At 35.0% G+C, this 20,313-nt stretch overlaps 3 protein-coding genes across 3 annotated transcripts in view; all 3 read left to right on the top strand.

The window, feature by feature from the left end:
* The window catches only part of LOC128549107 (uncharacterized), a 463,895-nt gene that overhangs the window by 277,252 nt on the left and 166,330 nt on the right, over positions 1–20,313 (top strand). The gene's annotated exons all lie outside the window — the stretch shown is intronic.
* The window catches only part of LOC123555994 (uncharacterized), a 273,928-nt gene that overhangs the window by 225,773 nt on the left and 27,842 nt on the right, over positions 1–20,313 (top strand). The window lies entirely within an intron of this gene.
* LOC128549113 (uncharacterized) lies at positions 7,989–9,928 on the top strand. Its single transcript, XM_053525377.1, has one exon. The coding sequence runs from the start codon at positions 8,184–8,186 to the stop codon at positions 8,913–8,915; it is 732 nt and encodes a 243-aa protein (XP_053381352.1). The 5' UTR covers positions 7,989–8,183; the 3' UTR covers positions 8,916–9,928.

Here is a 20,313-nt window from a genome sequence, read left to right as displayed (position 1 = left end):
AATAACAATATGCATGCTAAATATTTATTTTTCAAGGCCAAATCTAAATGTACAACAAATATTGTTGTTTCATCAAGTAAGTCAAACCTGAAATTAATCATTTGGCCTTATAGATCTTGGTAAATACTTCCGCATAATCACTTCCTTTTCATGAAAACCCTCTTTTTGAACTCATTTATCAAGCATAGTTGATAAAAACAGATCTTTAAAAAGAAAACACTGGCACATTGTGTAAACAAGGATTATAATGGTTAATGTAATGATAGTGTTTCTGACCAAGATTGGTATATATCTACAGAGAGGTTCATTACAAGCCTTTTACATGAGCAGAAATTTACAAACACTTCTGCACGTGTTAAATTTATTTGTTGCAGCTTTTGATTTTTTTTTCAAGTTTTACTCATACACTTTTGTACCCTTATGACAGCCACAAATCTAACCAAAGGACTTAAACAAGTTAAACGAGAATCTGCAAATACTGCGGGTATAATACTTCTGCTAAAGGTATCTGTACGTTACAGGAAGTACATATTTAAGGTTTGCGTAGGTTGTAAGGAATCCATCCAGCCGGCTTACAGAACTCCCGGTGGTTTTACCAATGTACTACGGAATTCCGTTAGGACCATCGCCTTTGAATGTGTTGACCTAAAACGCGATAACTGATAGTACGATGCTGTAAATGCGAAATCAGCAAACTACGATAGCGAAAACGCGACAACACGATGATGAAAACGCGATACTACGATAACGAAAATGCGATAGTACGATAGTACGATGATGATAATGCGATATACTATCGCGTTTTCACTATCGTACTGTCGCGTTTTCATCATCGTACTATCGTATTATCGCGTTTTCGTTATCGTAGTACCGTGATTTCGCAATTTCATTGTCGTACTGTCGCGTTTTCACCATCGTACTGTCGCGTAATCATCATCCTACTGTCTCGTTATCATCATCGTACTGTCGCGTTATCACCATCGTACTATCGCGAAATCATCAACGTACTATCGCATCTTGTTACAAAGCACTGTTTAAATTCAAAATGATTTCTATTGCTTGTACATGGGTTGCAAAACGTATTTAAGCTAAATCTTAATATGTAATTCGGCAAAAACTCTACAGGTCATTGAATTTTCTATATAGTATAAGATTAACAAAAGAGAGTGTCATATTTTACCATAATCGGATTTTTAAAAGACTTTTACATGAATATTTTCACAAATATAATGATGAATATTTTCACAAATACGATGGCTGCTAAACTGAAGCAAGTGCATGTCTTGTAAAGTTCAAGTTATCGATGTTGAATTCCATAACCACACTCAAATCGGAGCATCGCAAATATTCGAAGAATTTTTTTTTGCAGTTTGCATGGTCCATATTTTCATTTTAATGCATCGAAGTCTGGCAATTGTCTGCAAAAGTAGATAGCATATCATTTTTGATTTGCAAATGTTAAATAAAAAGTAAAGCGGTTTACAGACAAGAAGGACAGAGTTAACGCCCCTTTACTAAAAAATGTATTTATGATTTTAAAGGAAAGAGAAATGCAGTCTAATATCTGCATAGCTTTTTGAACGTGTTCAACATCCCAAATGCTCAGCCTCCTTAAATTCATTTTCTGTAAATATCTCTTTAGTTGACGAAAGCTGAAAAGGCATACAAAATGAATGGTTAATTATATTGCTTTTGGCTAACTAGCAGCTGTAGCTGTAGGAGGAACATCAATAAAAATCATGATTTTCACACGCGAAGACGGCCCGAACTTGCATATTGCCCTATTGCGAGAGCGGGAGCTGTAGTTCTAAAAATACAACTTCTAATCTTCTAATTTTGAGCATGCACATGCGCAACGGAAGGCGATGGTGCGATAATGATAACGCGGCAGTACGATGGTGATAACGTTACAGTACATTGGTGATAACGCGACGGTACGATGATGATAACACAATACGATGATGATAACGCGATAAAACGATGGTGATAATGCGACATTTCGATGATAATAACGCGATAGTACGATGGTGATAACGCACATTACGATGATGATAACGCGACAGTGCGATGATGTTAACGCGTTTCAGATCAAAGCATTCAAAGGCAATGGCCCTAACGGAATTCCGTAATGTACTCATACGTAATGCACGGAGTAGCACCTGTGGTCTTCTTTCACCATAAAAAGCTGGAACGTCGCCTTACGACCTATATTTTTCATATATATTATCTTTAACTGAATATTTTTCATGAATATTTCATGAATATGGCAAGGTTATAACTGAGTGAAATGATTTTAAACAGAGAAACTAGATATCGTTACCGCTAAATTCTCCACTATTCAAATTACAATAGTTCGGACACAGTTACTTTGCATACCCCTCTACAGTTAATTACTACGTTTTCCTATTTGATGGTGCGATGACTAATAAAGTGTAGGACTCCATGATGCTTTTCTCCTAAATCCTACATACAACGGACGGAGGGAGTTGATTTTTGTCTTATAGTCTTCTTAATAGTGCCCTTAAAGGTTAGGCTCTTGTTGCTCTGACTTCAGACAAGTTGTTGAGTACATTGGTGTAATTATACCTTAGATTTACCTTAATTTTATGTTTTGCTTTATTTATCTATTATTTTTGCACTAATGTTTGAGCCTTTCTCAGCGGGGATTTTATTTACATTGTGTTGTCTGACTTGTTGAAAATAGGGGAAATGCGAGGTTGGCATGCCCTAAACGCGTTTATACCCCCAGTTTCTTTTATATAGGTGACTGACCGTTCCAAGGCGGTGCCCCTATTTTCAACTGGTTGTTTTGTCTGTCTTGTATTGTCTGTTGCGTATGTTTTCTTGTTTGTTGTAAGCGTTTTTCCTCCTCCACATTCTCCCTATTGCTCCATCTTTTCCCTTGCATTTACGCTACTTTTTGCATCCCCTCCCCCTTTACTTTGAGTAAGTTTTAAGCTGTGTTTTTAGTGCTCTGTGCTTCCGAGAAATCTACCCTTACCTATTATCTTTTGGTGTTTTGGTACAACTACGCTTAGAACAATGTGCTGTTGATAGGTTTTCACAATTTCAAAAAAAGTCAAATTATCATAGAGAATAGAATAGAATATAGTTTATTAAAGTGGCATTGTGTTTTGCATAATCAAAATACATTAATATCATAATACATATTCTAACACCCGGCCCAATGGGCTTATAAGTCACCCATTGTGAAGAATTGTTATCATCACGTGGTTTCATGTGCTGGTGATATCCGATAAGTCTAAATCGTTGCGGTTGATTGATTCGCATGGCCTATTCAACAATGTCATACATGTATATTTCAAAAGTGGTTTGTTTCAAGTTCAAGTATGGGCACACTTAACGGGAAAATGCGTGCTTAAATATATACCGTCATGTAGTAATTAGCTTTAGGTGATGCGTAAATACCGACTAAATTGATGAATCGAGTTCGAATTATCGGATATCTACCTAACATGCATAGATACGAATAAATAGTAATAGAACTATAGTTCATGAATACATAGCGTTCTTTTTATTGTCCAAGCTTTTACAAGGAATTTTGCGCATTTACGAGAATATAAGGTTAACAGATGTTTAAATTTGATATTGTCACTCATTGAAATGTATTCTTGGTTTCATCGCATCTCGCTAAAGCTTTCCAATCGCACATTATTAAACAAGGAACAATTTAAAAACCATCTTTCATCTTCTGTCTGTTGAGAATTACAAAATTTACAAAGTCTTTGTCCGGCGTTTCACCAACATAGCGTCCAGTCTCGATGCGAAGAGGCAATATGCATCAAATAAATTCGCTACTTCCATGCACGATTTCAACTTTGAAAAGCTACAAAAGTACATTAAAAGATCTAGCATTTACAAACTAGCGAAAAAACGTTATGAGGGAAGAAAATGCAACAAAAACGAAATAAATGGCGTTGTCATGCTCTATCATTAAAGAGCATTGAATATGTGTGTGAAATTTAAACATTTCCTAGAAAAAAAATCACAAAATCTACGCTTTATTATTTCTATATAAGTTGTATATATTCATTTTCTAAAAACGCATCTTTCATGTGTATTTTGTGACCTTTTAAGAACGGGCCTTTGTAGTAAAATTAATAAAAAATTAAAAAAATTATTTTTGTGAAATTTAATATTGTTGAGATTTAGATATGTTAATATTTATAGATCGATCTAACTGTCCCCTTAAAATATCTAATATAATTTCAGTAATGTTTAAACTAGCAAATGGCGGGTCAGCTCTTTGGTTCAGTATACTGGTAGTTACGATTCGCCTTTTCACTTTATTAACCCTTACGCTGCTGAATTTCTAAAATGGACTGGTCCATCATTCAGTTTGGGCAATACTATTTGTTATTTGAATGGGTGTTCACTGAACATTTACTGACTGAATAGGATGTGCAGGTTGATCTTGGTCTGCACTGATCGCAAAGGCAGTTTTTAGTTTAACACGAAAAGATTCGCATTACCAGTTATTTGGCAATCGGAATACTCTGGACATATCTGCTTTTAGACAACTAGCGATACAAATTATGGGCAACCTAGTTTACTTTCTAATATTCACATGCAAAACAGACACGATATAATGTTGCATCAAGAATATTATTTGTAAAGACATAATTAAGAAGCGAAATGTTTGATAACAAATGAAAAGTTAAAATACAACTTTTTAGGGTTTACTTTGTTCAGTAGTTAAAAGCAATGTCGCGGTAATGAGCCTTTAGGCCATGTCCGGAATACTTCGAAATAAAACTATATGATGTATCAAACACTTTAGAGTAAAAATTACTATTAGTCTAAAATCTAAAAATGCCATTACAATGTATTCTCACAAAATCTTTGAACTGCAGGAGATGAAAGGTCACCAAAACTACCTAGAAAACGAATCCCTGTAAACACAAAAATTTTACAGCAGCAGACGAAAAGTTGAAATATCCGAACACTGAAAGTAATGATAGTGATTAAAGCAGAAATCGTTGGAACTAAAAGCCCCCTTAAACAACTTTAATCGCAGAAGAAATTACATGTTAAAAACTGTAATCAATTTAGACATGTTGTTGTTTTGCTCTGAACTACCATTTTAATAGATGTTTCATTTGAAATTCGGTGAAAGCGCGTCCTGTAAATTGCATGTATGATATTCAATATCTCGGTAAAGTAGTGTGAGGGACAGGCAATGGGTGAGAGAGTAACCTAATAAGAAAGATTTTGAATATATTGATCTGAAGTGAATCAGCTAAACATCTTCACATTGAAATGGTTAAAAGGAAAAAAACTGCAAAAAATAAAAACAGATTAAGTTATTATTTTCCAGCTGTTGTTTCGATAAGACCGAAGAAACAACGAACTTTGCTGTATACCTCTAACAAAATGTGTCTGATTATAACACGGCGGGAATCACATGACTACACATAATAGTACGCATGGAAAGTTTCTCTTGGCTCGTCGAAAAAACAAGGTCTTTTGACTTAAATACGGGACTATTGTCATTTTAACATACCCTATCATATTATCATTGTCAGCAGACCATCTTTAATCTCCTATGAACCCGCTCGCTTAGATTAATAGGGGAAGTACAGATCTACGGATCGCGGGGTCGTGAGTTCGATCCTCTGGTTTGGCGTATGTTCTCCGTGACAATGTCTGTTATGAAGATTGAATCCACGAGTCGTTTCCACAAAGGGGTTAACTTTGGTCTGCCAAGACAATATGCCAAAACAAAGAACTTTGATGCACATCTTATCTTCACATGCCAAATAACACACTTAAAATGTTCGATGATTCCAAGTAAAAACGTTTTGTGATGTATACGCACGACACAAAATCGGACGGAGAGACGTCCAGACGGGCGTACGCACGTACAAGGACAAAATCTAACTCACTTTTTGACAAAATATTTATAAAGTCCACTTGAAGAAATATAAAATAATGTGTGTTTTTTCAGATGCTTTTACAAAATTCTGCAAGATACTTATTTCAGACAAGAAATCCTTACCACAACAGACGAAACTTCTCCAAGAATGTTTAGAAATAAGAAAATAATTATTGTAATTAAAGCAGAAAAAAAATCGTTTGAATTAGCAGCCTCCATAAACAACTTAAATGCAGAGCACGCCCCTTCCAAGTAAAGGAAATCATATATCTGGCATTAATGATTTGGGACACGTAATCTTGCTTCCAATTCATTTTTTTCAATTCAAATATTTTTTGAAGTATATTTTTCTAAGGTGTCTTATTTCTGTATTCGGTAAAGGGAAAGCTGATAAAATGTCTCATTAGTGTAGGTCATCCTGAGCTTCTATAAAATTTGGTAAGAGAGGGAGGACAAGGAGAACAGAAAACAACATAAGCCAAAAACACCTGGGCCGTATTCATAAAACATCTTAAGTATAAGTTTCGACTTAAGTTAAAGATTTTACTTAAGTTTGTTGTGATTTCAGCTTAAGTCTAAGTAAAAACTTAAGTCCTAGTCATAAAACAGCTTAAACTTAAGATAGATAAAAAATGACTTAAGTCTGAAAATAAAATAGCGTGGTGAGTACGATTAAAGTGTTGTTTTTCAGATAAAAGCACTTTAAACATAATTGTGCATGTTGTATCTGTCTGAAATTAATGTTGTTTTTTTAATGTTTTCGTCCACAATAAAAAACAAGAATTACTTATTAAGTTGTTTTATATATAACAAATATACTTAAGTAAAATAAATTTCTTACCTAAGTAATACTTAAGTAAAAAATCAATTTCTTTTACTTATACTTAAGATGCTTTATGAATACGGCCCTGATCTGAAAAGCACCCGATATCCACACAAACAGATTCAGAGATTGCTTTTCAATCGCCTTGTAGAAACGAGCAATATTCTTTATGATTGTGGTCTACGATATCGTGCAAAAATGACGCTAAAAGTTTCCAGATTAAGGTATTAGGCCCCTAATGGTAATGTTTAAAAAATGGCATTTGCTTGGTATATTCTTACAGTTGACCATGCTTCGCACTTTGTTGCAAATTTTTAAAAACTTTTACCGTACCGTTTTTTATAAATTTTGTGTTATTTATGGTATTTCCTCCAGCTCAAAAAGAGACAAATTTCAAAGTGGTGGCCTTTATCCAAAACGTTTGCAAAGGATTCATTATACCATTATTTTTTATAAAAGGATCATCAAACTATTAGTTAACAACTATAAAACAAAGAAATAAAAGTGTCAATATCATTTTTTCAAGGGTGCCTCAAGTAAATGGATTTAATGAGACAGATTTCTATTTCCAGCATTGAAAAATTAAGGTCGAATCCCGTGGGTCTGTTTTGAATTTTGCTCACTTTGTTTAAAAGAAACTGTGGGGCAGAGGTAAAACCTACCTACATTTCTTCCACAATATGTAATCTAAGAATGACGGCAAAATAGAGAACTTTTACCGCACGTAACTCAGTATTTTTAAAGATGTCTAACTCTACCCCTTCTATTTCAGAGGTAAATTCACTTTGAACAGCAAGAAATCGCTTATCAAATGAATATTTTCCACTTTTGTACAATAAATGAATAACAAGTCTTGAAAGAAGTAAAAACTCACTAGATAAAAAGAAAAATAAGGGAAAAAAAATTTGGTCCCAGTGAGATTTGAACCTACGCCCCCCCCCCCCTGAAAATTACTGTCAATGTAGGATTATGTAGAAATTGAGTACTCTTCAAAAAGGAGATACTCTATTATGGGCCTAATACCTTAACGTAATCAGCTCTAAGGCAAAAGTTAAGTTTCACCATCTGAATCTGCTTGTTTTCGTTCTCTACATGATGCAGCGCAACGGTACCTTTTTTTCTTATATTCATTTCAGGTGTCTGTCGTCAGTCTATGCGATTTCAATTTCGTACTCTTAAAAATGTTTACTTTACGTTAATTATATTTAGATAATAGAATCAGAATTCTAAACATTCCCACGTCAAGCAAGTTCATAACATTTCGTAGATCTCACAGTCTGGAAATAAGACTTGAACAAATAAGTGAGATTTTGAAATTTTCTGAAAAGAGACTTTTATCGTTGAATATAGATATTTTAATTCATTAGTTCAACTGGTTTCATTATAAGATTTTCTTGAATTTCAAACACTTGGACATTCTTAAGTGTCAACAGAAAAACAGTTTCTGAAGTATGCAAACAAGACATGAAAAGGGGAACTTTAGGCAACGTTATCTTTGTCATTTTCCTTATGATAAATGAACGGATCCACTGTACGTCATTAACGGAGGGGAACGGAACCGCCGCGAAAAATATTGATGGAAAAATATTGCTGAATCTTGGAAGAAAGCTTAATAAGCCAATGTTAACATTGCTAGGAATGGCGATACGGAATCTTGAATACCGTCATCCTTGTGATGACTGGACACAGTGGTCAGATTGTGGGGCCGTTAAAGAAGGCTACATTGCTACAAGGAAACGAACAAGAACGTGTGAAATAAATCCGCCTTCATTAGAACAGGGAAATAGAACAACGGAAACGGACATAACTATTTGTGAGGGATTTTGTCCCAAAGACTATAACATTACGGCGAATGGATTCTGTGTAAAACTGTATGTTAGTAGAAAAACATTCGATGACGCAGAAAAGCAGTGCAGTGAGGACGGTGGTCACGTGATGAATATTGACTCAGAGTTGAAAAACGGCGATGTTCAGAAGGTTCTGCAGGGATTTGGGAGCTACGTTCACATTGACGGCCGGCGTAAGGATTCAAGTTCAGCGTGGATGGCGATGAATGGCTCACAGAAGAGATTCTTCAACTGGAATTCCGGAGAACCCGACAGTTATTTATGTATAATGATGCACCCTAGCAATTCATATTGGTATGATTCTACTTGCACAAGCAACAGACCATTCTTGTGTGAAATAACACAGTAAGACAATACGCTTACTAATTTTAAGGGACAAAACTGAACACAGAAAAAAAAATTGACACCGTGTTAGGAGAGCGTTTATTGACTATAGATAAATCGAAGATGTTGATTGTTCAATCTAATGTTCTTACGATTTTACATACTAGTACACGTAATATAAAAGAATACATATTATATTGTAAGTGAAGAGTATATTACTATTAGACAGATGAACTGAATCTACTTTAGGTCTGGTGATCCGACCTGCCTTATACTTTCCAACTTGCCCTGTTTTCACAAAAAAGACTATTTTTAAAAGTATATTGTGCTACATAAATAGTGAACCAACAGAAGGTGAAATGTAAAAAGAACCGCTCGAACTTCATTTCTATATCTTGTAAATACCAAGAGTGCTCAGACGTACGGTGCTATGTTTAGGACATGCATATGTTTAAGATTAAATAATCTCGTGCGCACGATATCGTACCTCATGTGCACGACATCTTATCTTGAGCGCGTGACATCTTATCTTTTGTGCACGACATCTTATCTCGTACGCACGACATCATATCTCGAGCGCACGAAAACTTATCTCGAGCGTACGACATCTTATCTCGTGCGCACCACATCATACCTCTAGTTCTGAGGGATTGAAATTGAACACAGAAACAATTTTGACACTATGTTAGAACAGCGTTTATTGACCTATAAATAAATAGAAGATGTTGATTGTTCAATCAATTGTACTTATGATTTTACAATATAAACGAATACATATATTGTAAGTGAAGTGTATATTACTATTAGACAGATGGACTGAATCTATTTGAGGTCAAGTGATCCGACCTGCCTTATACTTTCCCACTTACCCTGTTTTCACAAAAAAATATTATTTGTGAAAGTATATTGTGCTACATAAAAAAGCAAATTAACAAAAGAGCTCGGAGGTAAGGTATACCGATATCTTTCGCTATATCAGTAAACTCTGCAATGACAGTTTTCTTTTTGCATCAAAACATTAAAGCTTGTTTTAAAGTGTGTGCGTTTTTGTTGTTTTTTTTTTTTTTTTTTTTTTTTGCAAAAGATTATTTCATGTTAACAATAAACCGCTGAATCCCTGAATCCAGCTTCTGAGTGAAAAATGTTCGAAGCCGATATGACAGACGAGAAAAGTGAATTATCAAATCAAATATAATTATATACATTTAATTTATGTACGAGGTAAATATATCACAATAAAATAACAATGAAAGAAATTAAGTAAGGGATATAAGGAAAACGGCTAGGAAAATCCCTGAAAAAATCATTACAAAGAAAATCTGTAAGAGGATATGTGCAACACCAGTCACGCCCTCTATTGCCAGCAACTCCATAATCACGAAAGATCACAAAACATAACAACACTGAGTCCAAGTATATGGAAGTTGTTTTACCGCCGCAATACAAAATCGAACTAACAACAAAAGAATTGATCCTTTGCTATGATAGGGCTTGCATTTTATCTGACTGTACTATTAAATCCGAGGGCCGGACATATGTTCTCCGTGACGATTTGATTCCTCCACCTCTGATTCATGTGGGGAAGTTGACAGTTACTTGCGGAGAACAGGTTTGTACTGGTACAGAATCCAGGAACATTAGTAAGGTTATTTGCCCGCCGTTATATAACAGAAATACTGTTGAAAAACGGCGTTAAACCCAAAGCAAACAAACGAACAAATTTAAATCCGACTGCGGTATCTTAATATTTTAGCTTTTAAGCGGAAAATAATGACATTAAATAGCAAATAAATGTACAAGTAATATGAATTGTTGCTTTATCATTAATCATAACAAGAACATGTTCTCGGGTTTGCCTGGAATCGCTTTATCTATAAATATAAAGTCAACACTCGAGTTTTAATACGAAACTAAAATTTATGTCTGATTTGTTAACACCGTTCTTTTACAGTCACTGTTTACTTTCTGTAAGCACTGAGGAAATAAGATAATATTGTTTTGACACATTCGATAAGAATGGTGTTTTGTTACCGCATTTTGCAATTTCTATTACAATTTTTTTTATTATCGGCAGACTCGTGTTCATTATTATTCTACCCAACAAATCCATACCATTGCGAGCTTTTTTCTTCTGAGAAATGACAGTATAATGTCAGTTCTGATGTCAGTAGTGCTGTGTAGAATGTTGATAACACAGTGAATCATTTTAACTCAAATGCAAAATATTTCGCAAAATAATCCTTTCTATGTAAATATGTTGCCTTTATACTATCACATTCGCAAAGTTTGGGTCTAGCGGCAAATGGATACAAAATTCCACATTTCAAAATTGTGTTCCCAAAATGGCATGAATTCTAAATATAGATTCGACCTTCCCACTCAAATCACAGATCGTTTCTGGCTATAATTTCACGTGTTATCTAGGTACTTTAGACTTTTAACAAAACAAAAAAAAAACAGAAATAAAAGCAAAACCAAATTGCAAGTGCTAAATATAAATACAATGTAGCATAGTTTGTGATTAAATAATAAAATCTATAAGGGGATCCTTTGGAAGCATAGAACGCAACCAAGCAAACGAACAGCAGCCTCGGTTTGACTGAGCCTACTCATTGGGAGTTTATAAGATGTTCAACACCCTTTATGTCCCCTCGTACCGACTTAAGCGGAATTCTGTCACTGTAAAAATGAATAAACTTTATAATCGGCGATGAATTTTGTAGTTGTTTAATGAGAGCCCATTTCAGTTTCATCAACACATGCTTTGTTGTTATTTAAACTGCCAGTTTTCAGGGAGATGCGTTTTATATTGGGCAAATATGTAAACTGAACTGTAAATAAAAACAGCTACGTGTGACTTTGGCCACATGTCCCCTCCGCAAATATCGGGATGGAGTGGGGGAAGGAAATGAAAAATCCAAGAAGATGCCAAAAGTGGTAACAGAAAGTTAGTTGATATCTTCAGATATTTTGAAAAGATTATATCTTCTTTGCATACCCCTTTATTAGCCCGAAAACAAAAACATCGCAGAAATACCCCTTCTGTGGCTTTACCGTGGACCATAAAATATATATCGTTTACTCTTCCTGCAAAATTGTATTTCGTCTTAGACTCATAGGTCAGGAAAAAAATTTCTTGACGCTTTTGAACGATTCTTTGAAGAAAGGGTTATTTATTTTTAATTTAATGCTCTCTCTCTCTCTTGCTAATTTCAACAAAGAAGCTATTCAGATAATAATTTGGTGATATTAAAGGGTCGTTTAAAGGCTCCAAGTGGCTTATCATAGTCACGTGAAGGCAGATAAGGATGCACTTTATTATCCGGAAAACTTGTTTAGATTTTTGAGATTTTATTTCGTTTTTGCATTAAATGAGGACCGATTTCAGCTAAAGTCACACATACTCAAAAATACTTCCAGAAAATAATGCCTTATACGAAATCCGAGTCTGAGGTTCTGATCAGTTTCAAAATTCAGGCATCTAGTCGTTTTCATTTCTTTTTTCTTTTATTTATGTGTTTTTTTTTCTGAGCACACTCTTGAAATCAACAAAGGATCAGGTTGTTTCTAAGACAGGTTTCCCAACAGTATTACTCAACCTTGGAGTCTGATGACTTTACATCGAGGTTCACTTTAATTAAAAAATATGCGAACGACTTGCTTTAAATCTGACATTGATACTGCAGCAGACGAAATGTTGCCAATAATTTCTAGAAATATCAAAATAAAGGATAATGATTGTAATTAAAACAGAATTCGTTAGAACAAACTTCCTCCTTAAAGAATTTAAAACGCAGAACACGCCAACGAAATTGCATGTCAGAGACTGTTATAAGTTTGGTTACCTTAGGTCTCTCATCTGAAATTCGGTAAGCGCGCGTACTGCAGATTGCATATAATTTCGGCGGAGAATAGCAATGGTTGGAGGAGGTAACTCAAGTGAGACACTCAAAACTAAATTAATCTGAAACAAGCAAATTCGATGAATTGGTATCCCCCGCCGAAAGGGTTTGTGGTGAGGAATGGCAAAAAATATATACGGCAAAAAGTTAAGGATGTTAATAAGAAGCAAATAATTTCATTAGTCAAAATCAATTTGACAGAAAACAAATGTTTAATTAAAGAGTACATAATAAATGTATGATACTTTGATCCTGACTAAAGAATTTATTTTGAATGGGATATGCTTACTGTAATAAGCTTAGCTTTTAAAATTAAATGCAGTTAATTGAAATGTGAGCTTGAAGTTTAACTGGAACGAAATATTGTCTTTGAGTGGTTTGGCACCAGGTGTTGCTGTTTAACATGTACATTTGTATATAAAAGAACAGAATGTCCTTAAGAGAACACAGGTAAGATATCTTGAACATGACTGAGGGCAAGCTTTGTGCAGTCACAACTTAACATGTTGAAGGTTTGAACATTTAAAAAAAAGGGAATGGAAATATATATATGTATATATGTATATATTTATTTTTTAGGGGGTAGGGGTGCGGGGGAACGGGAGAGGAAACAAAATTTCACATGTTGATTATAGATATTGATGGAAAATTAAAAATGAAAAAAAAAGGTAGAAGGGTGAAGTTGGGGGTGGGCAGAGGATGCATGATCAGTGGTGGGCATGACTGGGTGGAGGAGTGAGGTGGGGGAATGGTACAACTTGCATGTTGATAAATAATCGTGGAAGGTTTGAAAAAAATCTAAAATAAGAAATGAAAATTTATTTTTTTTTTGGTGGGGGGGGCAGGGGGGGAGGAGGAGGGGGTGTGACCAAGGCAAGTGGGTGACCAGGTGTGGGTGCGCAACTTCACATGTTTATAATAAATGTTCACAGAAAAGAATGAAAGAAATTTAATGAAATTCTGCCAAATGGTAAGTTTGTTATGTACAAATATGTGGATTTTTAGACAATTAAAGGGCAATAACTCTGGTGTTACTTGGGCAATCTGTCTTAAACTTGATGGGCCCATAACCTCAAATGGTGAACATGTATATGAAGTTTGTTTGAAAAAAATCTAAAATAAGTAACGATTTCTTTTTTTTTGGGGGGGGGGGGGGGGGGTGGTGGAGTCGGGGGATTTGGAGGGGTGTGATCAAGGTATCGAGGTGACCTGGTGTGGGTACACAACTTCACATGTTTACAATAAATGTTGATGGAAAAGAATGTAAGAATTTTATGAAATTCTACCAAATGGTAAGTTTGGTATGTACAAATATGTGGATTTTTATACAATTAAAGGGCAATAACTCTTAATTTACAAATAAATCCGAACGAAATTGTGTGTACACAACCACATTATGGTGATCTAAATTCTGTTTAAGTTTCATAGTTCTAGGTCATATATATCAAAAGTTATGATGCAGAAATTGCCATATTTATAGTACCCTATAAGGTTAACACTAGAAACTTCTAAGGGCCATAACTCTAGTGTTACTTGGGCAATCTGACTGAAACTTGACGGGCCACAAGAACTCATAGTGGTGTTCACGTATATGAAGTTTTAAATAAATATTCCCAACCATTTCCTAGATATGGCTCCGGACGGACGGGCGGAAAGACGGACGGAAGGGCGGACGGACGGACAACGCCAAAACTATATCCCTCCGACTTTCATCGGGGGATAACAAAATAGCAGAGAAAAAAGCTTTTATCGCATTTAAACATAAATATATGATTGGCATACACGTGTTATATGTCAATGTCAAAGTCCCGAGCCGATCCGTATACACTGAAGAAGTGTGTATAACTTTGTCAAGCCAACGACAAAACCGTCGGACAAATCCTGAAGAACATCCTACTCATGACCCCATTGTCAAATGTTATGTACCTTTTGACCTTATTTCTGTTTATTTTAATATGGATTTTGCTAGTCATCCATGTAAGGATTGCATCGAAGATCCCACATACTCTTCTGGTCATTATTTCAGACACATGGACTGCCCTCAAATTAGCAGTATGACGCTTAAACAAAGAGACATGAAGTCGCTATGGCGTCGACTGAACCTTCAGCAGTGGGGAACAAGTGATCAATTTTCACCTTTACCACTGTTCCCTCCCCTCTGCCTCTACACTCACATATTAACTCAAACAGATATCCTCATGGAATATACCAGTTGAAGACGTACGTTTGACGATGAATCAAAATCTCAACAAAAACGCTTGTAATGAATAACAATACTGCTCCATTAAGATGCATCGTCGTAAACCGCTTAGTTACAAAAAGAAATCCTCAATGAAATCGAAAAATAATTAAATCAAAAGAGATATTTTTTCTTAAATATCTCAAAGGGGAATCGTGTAATGTTTAAACAAACACTTTTAAATTAAGTACATTTTTTTGCTTCATTTGCGACAGCTGAAAGCAATTTTTAGACCTGAAATCGTGCTGTCTGCAGAAAGCTTGAAAAACAAAACATCTAAATCAGAAAAATATTATACTTTGACTGCAGAATTCTACAGTTAATGACATGACCTCAAAATGAGTACGTTTCGTCTCTTTTGATATTTAAGTGTTAATGTAAAGAAATTTGCATATGAACTTAAGATTATAATTTAGGCCTAGGGAGATAAATAGTGTACTGAATGATTACGATAAAATTGGGCTTTTACTGTTTTACTTGATATTGACAAATCCTGTGTTGTTGACCTGCGGATCAAAATAGCTAGTCATCTGTACCTGGTGTAATAAACGGCATGTTTAAAAGTGAGGACAATCGAAACAAGGTCGTCCAACAGCGGGATTCAAACTTTCTAACAAAGCTTACAAGGATATGTTCGTGCATACGAGTCAGTGTAATGGTCGTGACTCGTGATAACCTAGTTATGAATAGTTTAACAATGGCACATATCAAAATCGTGTCACCTAAACTGATCGCGCAAATGGTGGTTATAGTAGCACCCAAAATGGTGGTGACAATGTTGGTATCATGGCACCCAATATGGTGATGTAATATTGTGGTGCAAATGTTGATAATCGTAGGTTGGTAATCGCGGCACCTAAAACAATAGTGTAAATGTTGATAATCTGCAGATGTCATTACTCCTGGCAACCAAAATTGTAGCGCAAATGGTAATAGTCCTGACACCCATTATTGTGATGTAAATGGTGATTATTACAGCTCGCTCAAAAGATAACGGTGCAACTGGTGGTAACTGTAGCACTGTACTCACAATTGTAATGTAGATAGTAATAACTTCGGCTCCCTAAATTGTGTGGCAAATAATTGTAATCGTGGTACCCAAAATGTGGTTCAAACGGTCGTTATTGCTACCAAACCGGTAACGCAAATGGTGGTCATATTTGCATCTAAAACAGTGGTGTAAAAGGTGTTAATCGCGACATCCAAAATGGTGGTTCAAGTAGTAGTAATAGCGGTCCCAAAAATTACGGAACAGATGGCGTTAAAAGGGGCATCAAAAATGGCGCTGAAAATGGTGGTTGTCGTGGTTCCAAAAATAGTGGACCTCGCACACAAAATAGTGGTGTAAATGGTGGTAATCGGAACACCCAAAATGGTGGTACAAATGGTGGTAACAGTGGCACTTAAAACTTCGATGCAAATGGGATTAATTGTAGCAAAAAAATAATGGTACAAATGGTAGTAATAGTTGCATCCAAAATAGAGAAGCAAATGGTGGTTATCGTAGCACCAAAACAAAAATAGTGGTGCAAATAGCGGTAATCGTAGCACCAAAAATAGTGGTGCAAATAGCGGTTATCGTAGCACCAAAAATAGTGGTGCAAATGGTGGTAATCGTGGCATCCATAATTGTTGAGTAAATGCTGGTTATTGTCTTAGTAGATGTCTTTTGGTTCAGATTTTTTAAATATTCTAATTCCTATTTCCGATAAATGCTTTCTTTAACATTTGCCGAAGGTTTGAATATTGCTGAATATACTAGAATGTTTTATTGATTCTATTTTTTTATTACCTCCCTTTTTGGCTCCAACTATAATAGTTCAACGGAAAATTATTTTGACATTATAAGACAGCGTTTACAGACCTTGTTTGAAACTGGCCTCTTCCCTTATACGCTCGTGGCGATGGATTCTATCAGGAATGAGGTGTCGAGAGTGATTAATATAAGTTGTATAACTTCCTTCATTATCGACTTAAAATAAATAATGTATAAACTAAATTGTACCCTGAATATTTTTAAATCGACGTGACCATACTTCGAAACTGCTTATATGAAAGCTTATTTTAAAATAGTGGTAGTATGTTTGTTATAAATTCTATACAGACACACTACTGAAAACACTTTAATTCTGGTTTTCGATAAGTTTTCCATTTTTATGTTCTTGCTTTTTTACATTTCATCAAACATGCCAGGTTAATACGCCGAGGGAAACTGTGCAACATAACAAGTACTCAGAGACTAGGTGTTTGAAAAAGTCTGGCAAAGTTGCATAAATGTACACAGACAAGGCAAAATTATTCAGAAGTTATCGTGGAAATAAAACTTAACGTAGTAAACCGTAATTTCATTAGAACTGTTAACTTAGGAACGACTTTTTCTGAGAAATTCTCACAATACATTATAAAAACCGGATGTTTCTTTTATAATCATTAATGCTGTAATGAATTCTCTGCAAACGTTTTAGATAGTGGCCATCACATTGAAATTTGTCTCTACTTGAGCTTGAGGAAATACCATAAATTATACAAAATTTACAAGAAACGGCACGATAAAAATTGTTTAAAATTTGCAACACAGTGCGAAACATGCTCAACTTTAAGAATATACCAAGCAAATGCCATTTTTTAAACATTACTATTAGGGGTCCAATACCTTAACTAAACAAGTTAAATTTTCTTTCCCGTATTTTGGTTAAATGCAAACACTTTATTCGTCTACCAAGGTTAAATATCATGCAAATATATGAAGTTATGTTCCAAAGAAATCTCCTATCATATTCTTTGAACAAATACATACGTATATTTGTTAGACGGGCATCTTAAATATTTAATGCGCTGAGACATTTCTCAACTATTTCCAACCGTGGTATCGGGAAACCCTCACAGAAATAACAATTGTGGTGTTATATAGTATTAACTGTCAGCACTTTTTCTGTAGAAGGCCCTGTTCATAGATATAAAGTTCAATTTGAGACTTTGCAAAGATAACAGTATTGGATATTTTTTGTTGACACATGTCCAGTAAGGGATGCAATTTTACACAAAGGCCAAAAACAATCCTCATAGTGATAATGTTAATATATTTATAATGTCGGATTCCCCTAGGTTGTGAGAACAAGGAAAGACCAGATAATTTATTTATATCCCAAGCCCGCAGATTAACATCATTTGATTTTGAATATTATACCTTCTGTAGTATTGTTCGGTAAAAGTCAAGCGCTTGTCTAAGAAACGGCAAACGCTTTCAGTGAACTTTCGTCCAATACTAAGAATTGTTATAGAAAATTGTCAAAGAAACTAATTATTCCCGTCAAAGGAACTAAAGAGAGTTTTATGATATTATTATTATTATTTTGTCAATAAAGTAAACCCATTTAAGCCAGCGTGTGTTCACACGATTGTTAAACATTGTGAATACATTCGAGTGTAATTTCGTGTAATATCGCGGATGAAAGGAAAGCTGTTGCTGTTTTCCAGCACCTACCGACACTTCAAAGATGTTGACAATTTGTTTACTTAGAATATAATGATACTAGAATAGGTTGGATAACAGCTCTGTATTGAAAATCAAAGCATATGATCTATACATATTTAAACCTTATGCTTTTCACCTGTCCTGTTTTGTCGCGCCTTTTATGGCATTTCTCTTGGAACGGTGGTTTCTGCAAAGTCATTGAGTATATAAGTTTAAGGTTCCACGAAAAAAATATCTTTCCATACGCGTATTTGTGTTTTGCAATGTACTCCTGTGGTTACTTCACGTAAAAAGTAACCTATATTAGGTTATTATACATTGTCATTTTTTTCAATATTTAAACCGTCAAAAACTAAAAAAATATTGGAATGTCACAGTTTCATAAAATCATACTGGATGGGTATGTGGACCAAATGGGAGACACTGAATAAGTGAGAAAAGCAGATACAGAAAAATACATCTTTTCCAGGTTTTCATTCGATAGGAAATGAATACAGGGTGAAAGTGTTTTTGTTTTAGATAAAGAACATGTGCCCCATGGAACATTTTTTGAACATATTTTCCTTCAAAGTAATGCACAAGTAAGAAGTAAGTGAAAGGCATTAACTCAGTGAAAAAAAATCAGCCAACCATAATATCCGATTTAATTAGGTTTTACAAGGGTTCATGCGCATACATGTTTCATTTTAAACAACTTTTTTTCTCTTTTCCTTTGTCTTGGCAAGCAGAGTTCTATTCTATAATCAAATTTGGTAGTTCACCATTTTCGTTTTCCATAGGAACAATAGAAACAATCAGTGAAAAATCTATCAGCTGTAGAAAAATCTTCTAAAGGTAGTGGACTGGTAAGGACATTCGGCATTCTTCAGAAGTGTAGCTCGACACGCACCCGACTTTTCGTAAAAACCGAATGGCGCTGTAATCGGACATAAAGAACACTAATTTGCCAATTGACATTACGGGTCTTAGAATTATATACTATATGGCTCCCGGCTTTATTTTAAAATCCAATCCGGGCTTTCTACAGAAATGTTCTTGCCTTGATTTAAGCAAACATTAAACGTTAAACGTGTCTTTGAATATCTTAAAAATCTATTTTATTCTATACCTATTTTATCTATCCAATCGCGAACGTTCATTTGCAACACGTGACCGTACAATATATTACGGTATTTGGATGCACGTGCGTACAAAAATCCTGTATTTTCTGTATTTGGACGCACGCGCGTCCCATGTTAAACATACGATAAAGCCCGAAACGCGTGAAAATGTTCCGAATGTAAATCGGATGAAGTTGGCGCTCTGTGTACAGAGTTTGATTATGCATCTTGAAATCTGGATTTAATTTGAGTTGTTGTTTTTTGTTTACAACACACAAAAACGATTCAAGGGATAACAATGCTATCTGATTTAGATATTAAAACGTTCGTTAATAATCAAAAACTTAAAAATACAGTAAAAAGGATCATCAGATGTTGGAATATTTGAAAAGTCGCTAAAAGAAGCCGTTCCGGACGAAACCTAGAAACTGGTATCAGCCCTGACTATCTGAATAGTTACCTCACCATTTTTTTGTTTAACGGTTAAGAAACAAAATGGAGAAGATTATAAATGGCAGCGGGCGGTCAGCATCCAAAACATGTCTGCTCTATAATTCAGTTTTCGTCGGCTCTTCACCAAACTTGCTGAAAATGTTTGTGGGCATTACATCTCGGCCTCTTTTAAGTCGAACAGTTTTCATCCGATCATCACCAAACTTGCTGACAATGTTTATGGGCATAATATCTCAGCCGAGTATTGTTACCAC

The sequence above is a fragment of the Mercenaria mercenaria genome, chromosome 15, assembly GCF_021730395.1.
Source record: "Mercenaria mercenaria strain notata chromosome 15, MADL_Memer_1, whole genome shotgun sequence".
NCBI lineage: Eukaryota > Metazoa > Mollusca > Bivalvia > Venerida > Veneridae > Mercenaria > Mercenaria mercenaria.
This window is presented reverse-complemented; position numbering and strand designations above follow the sequence as displayed.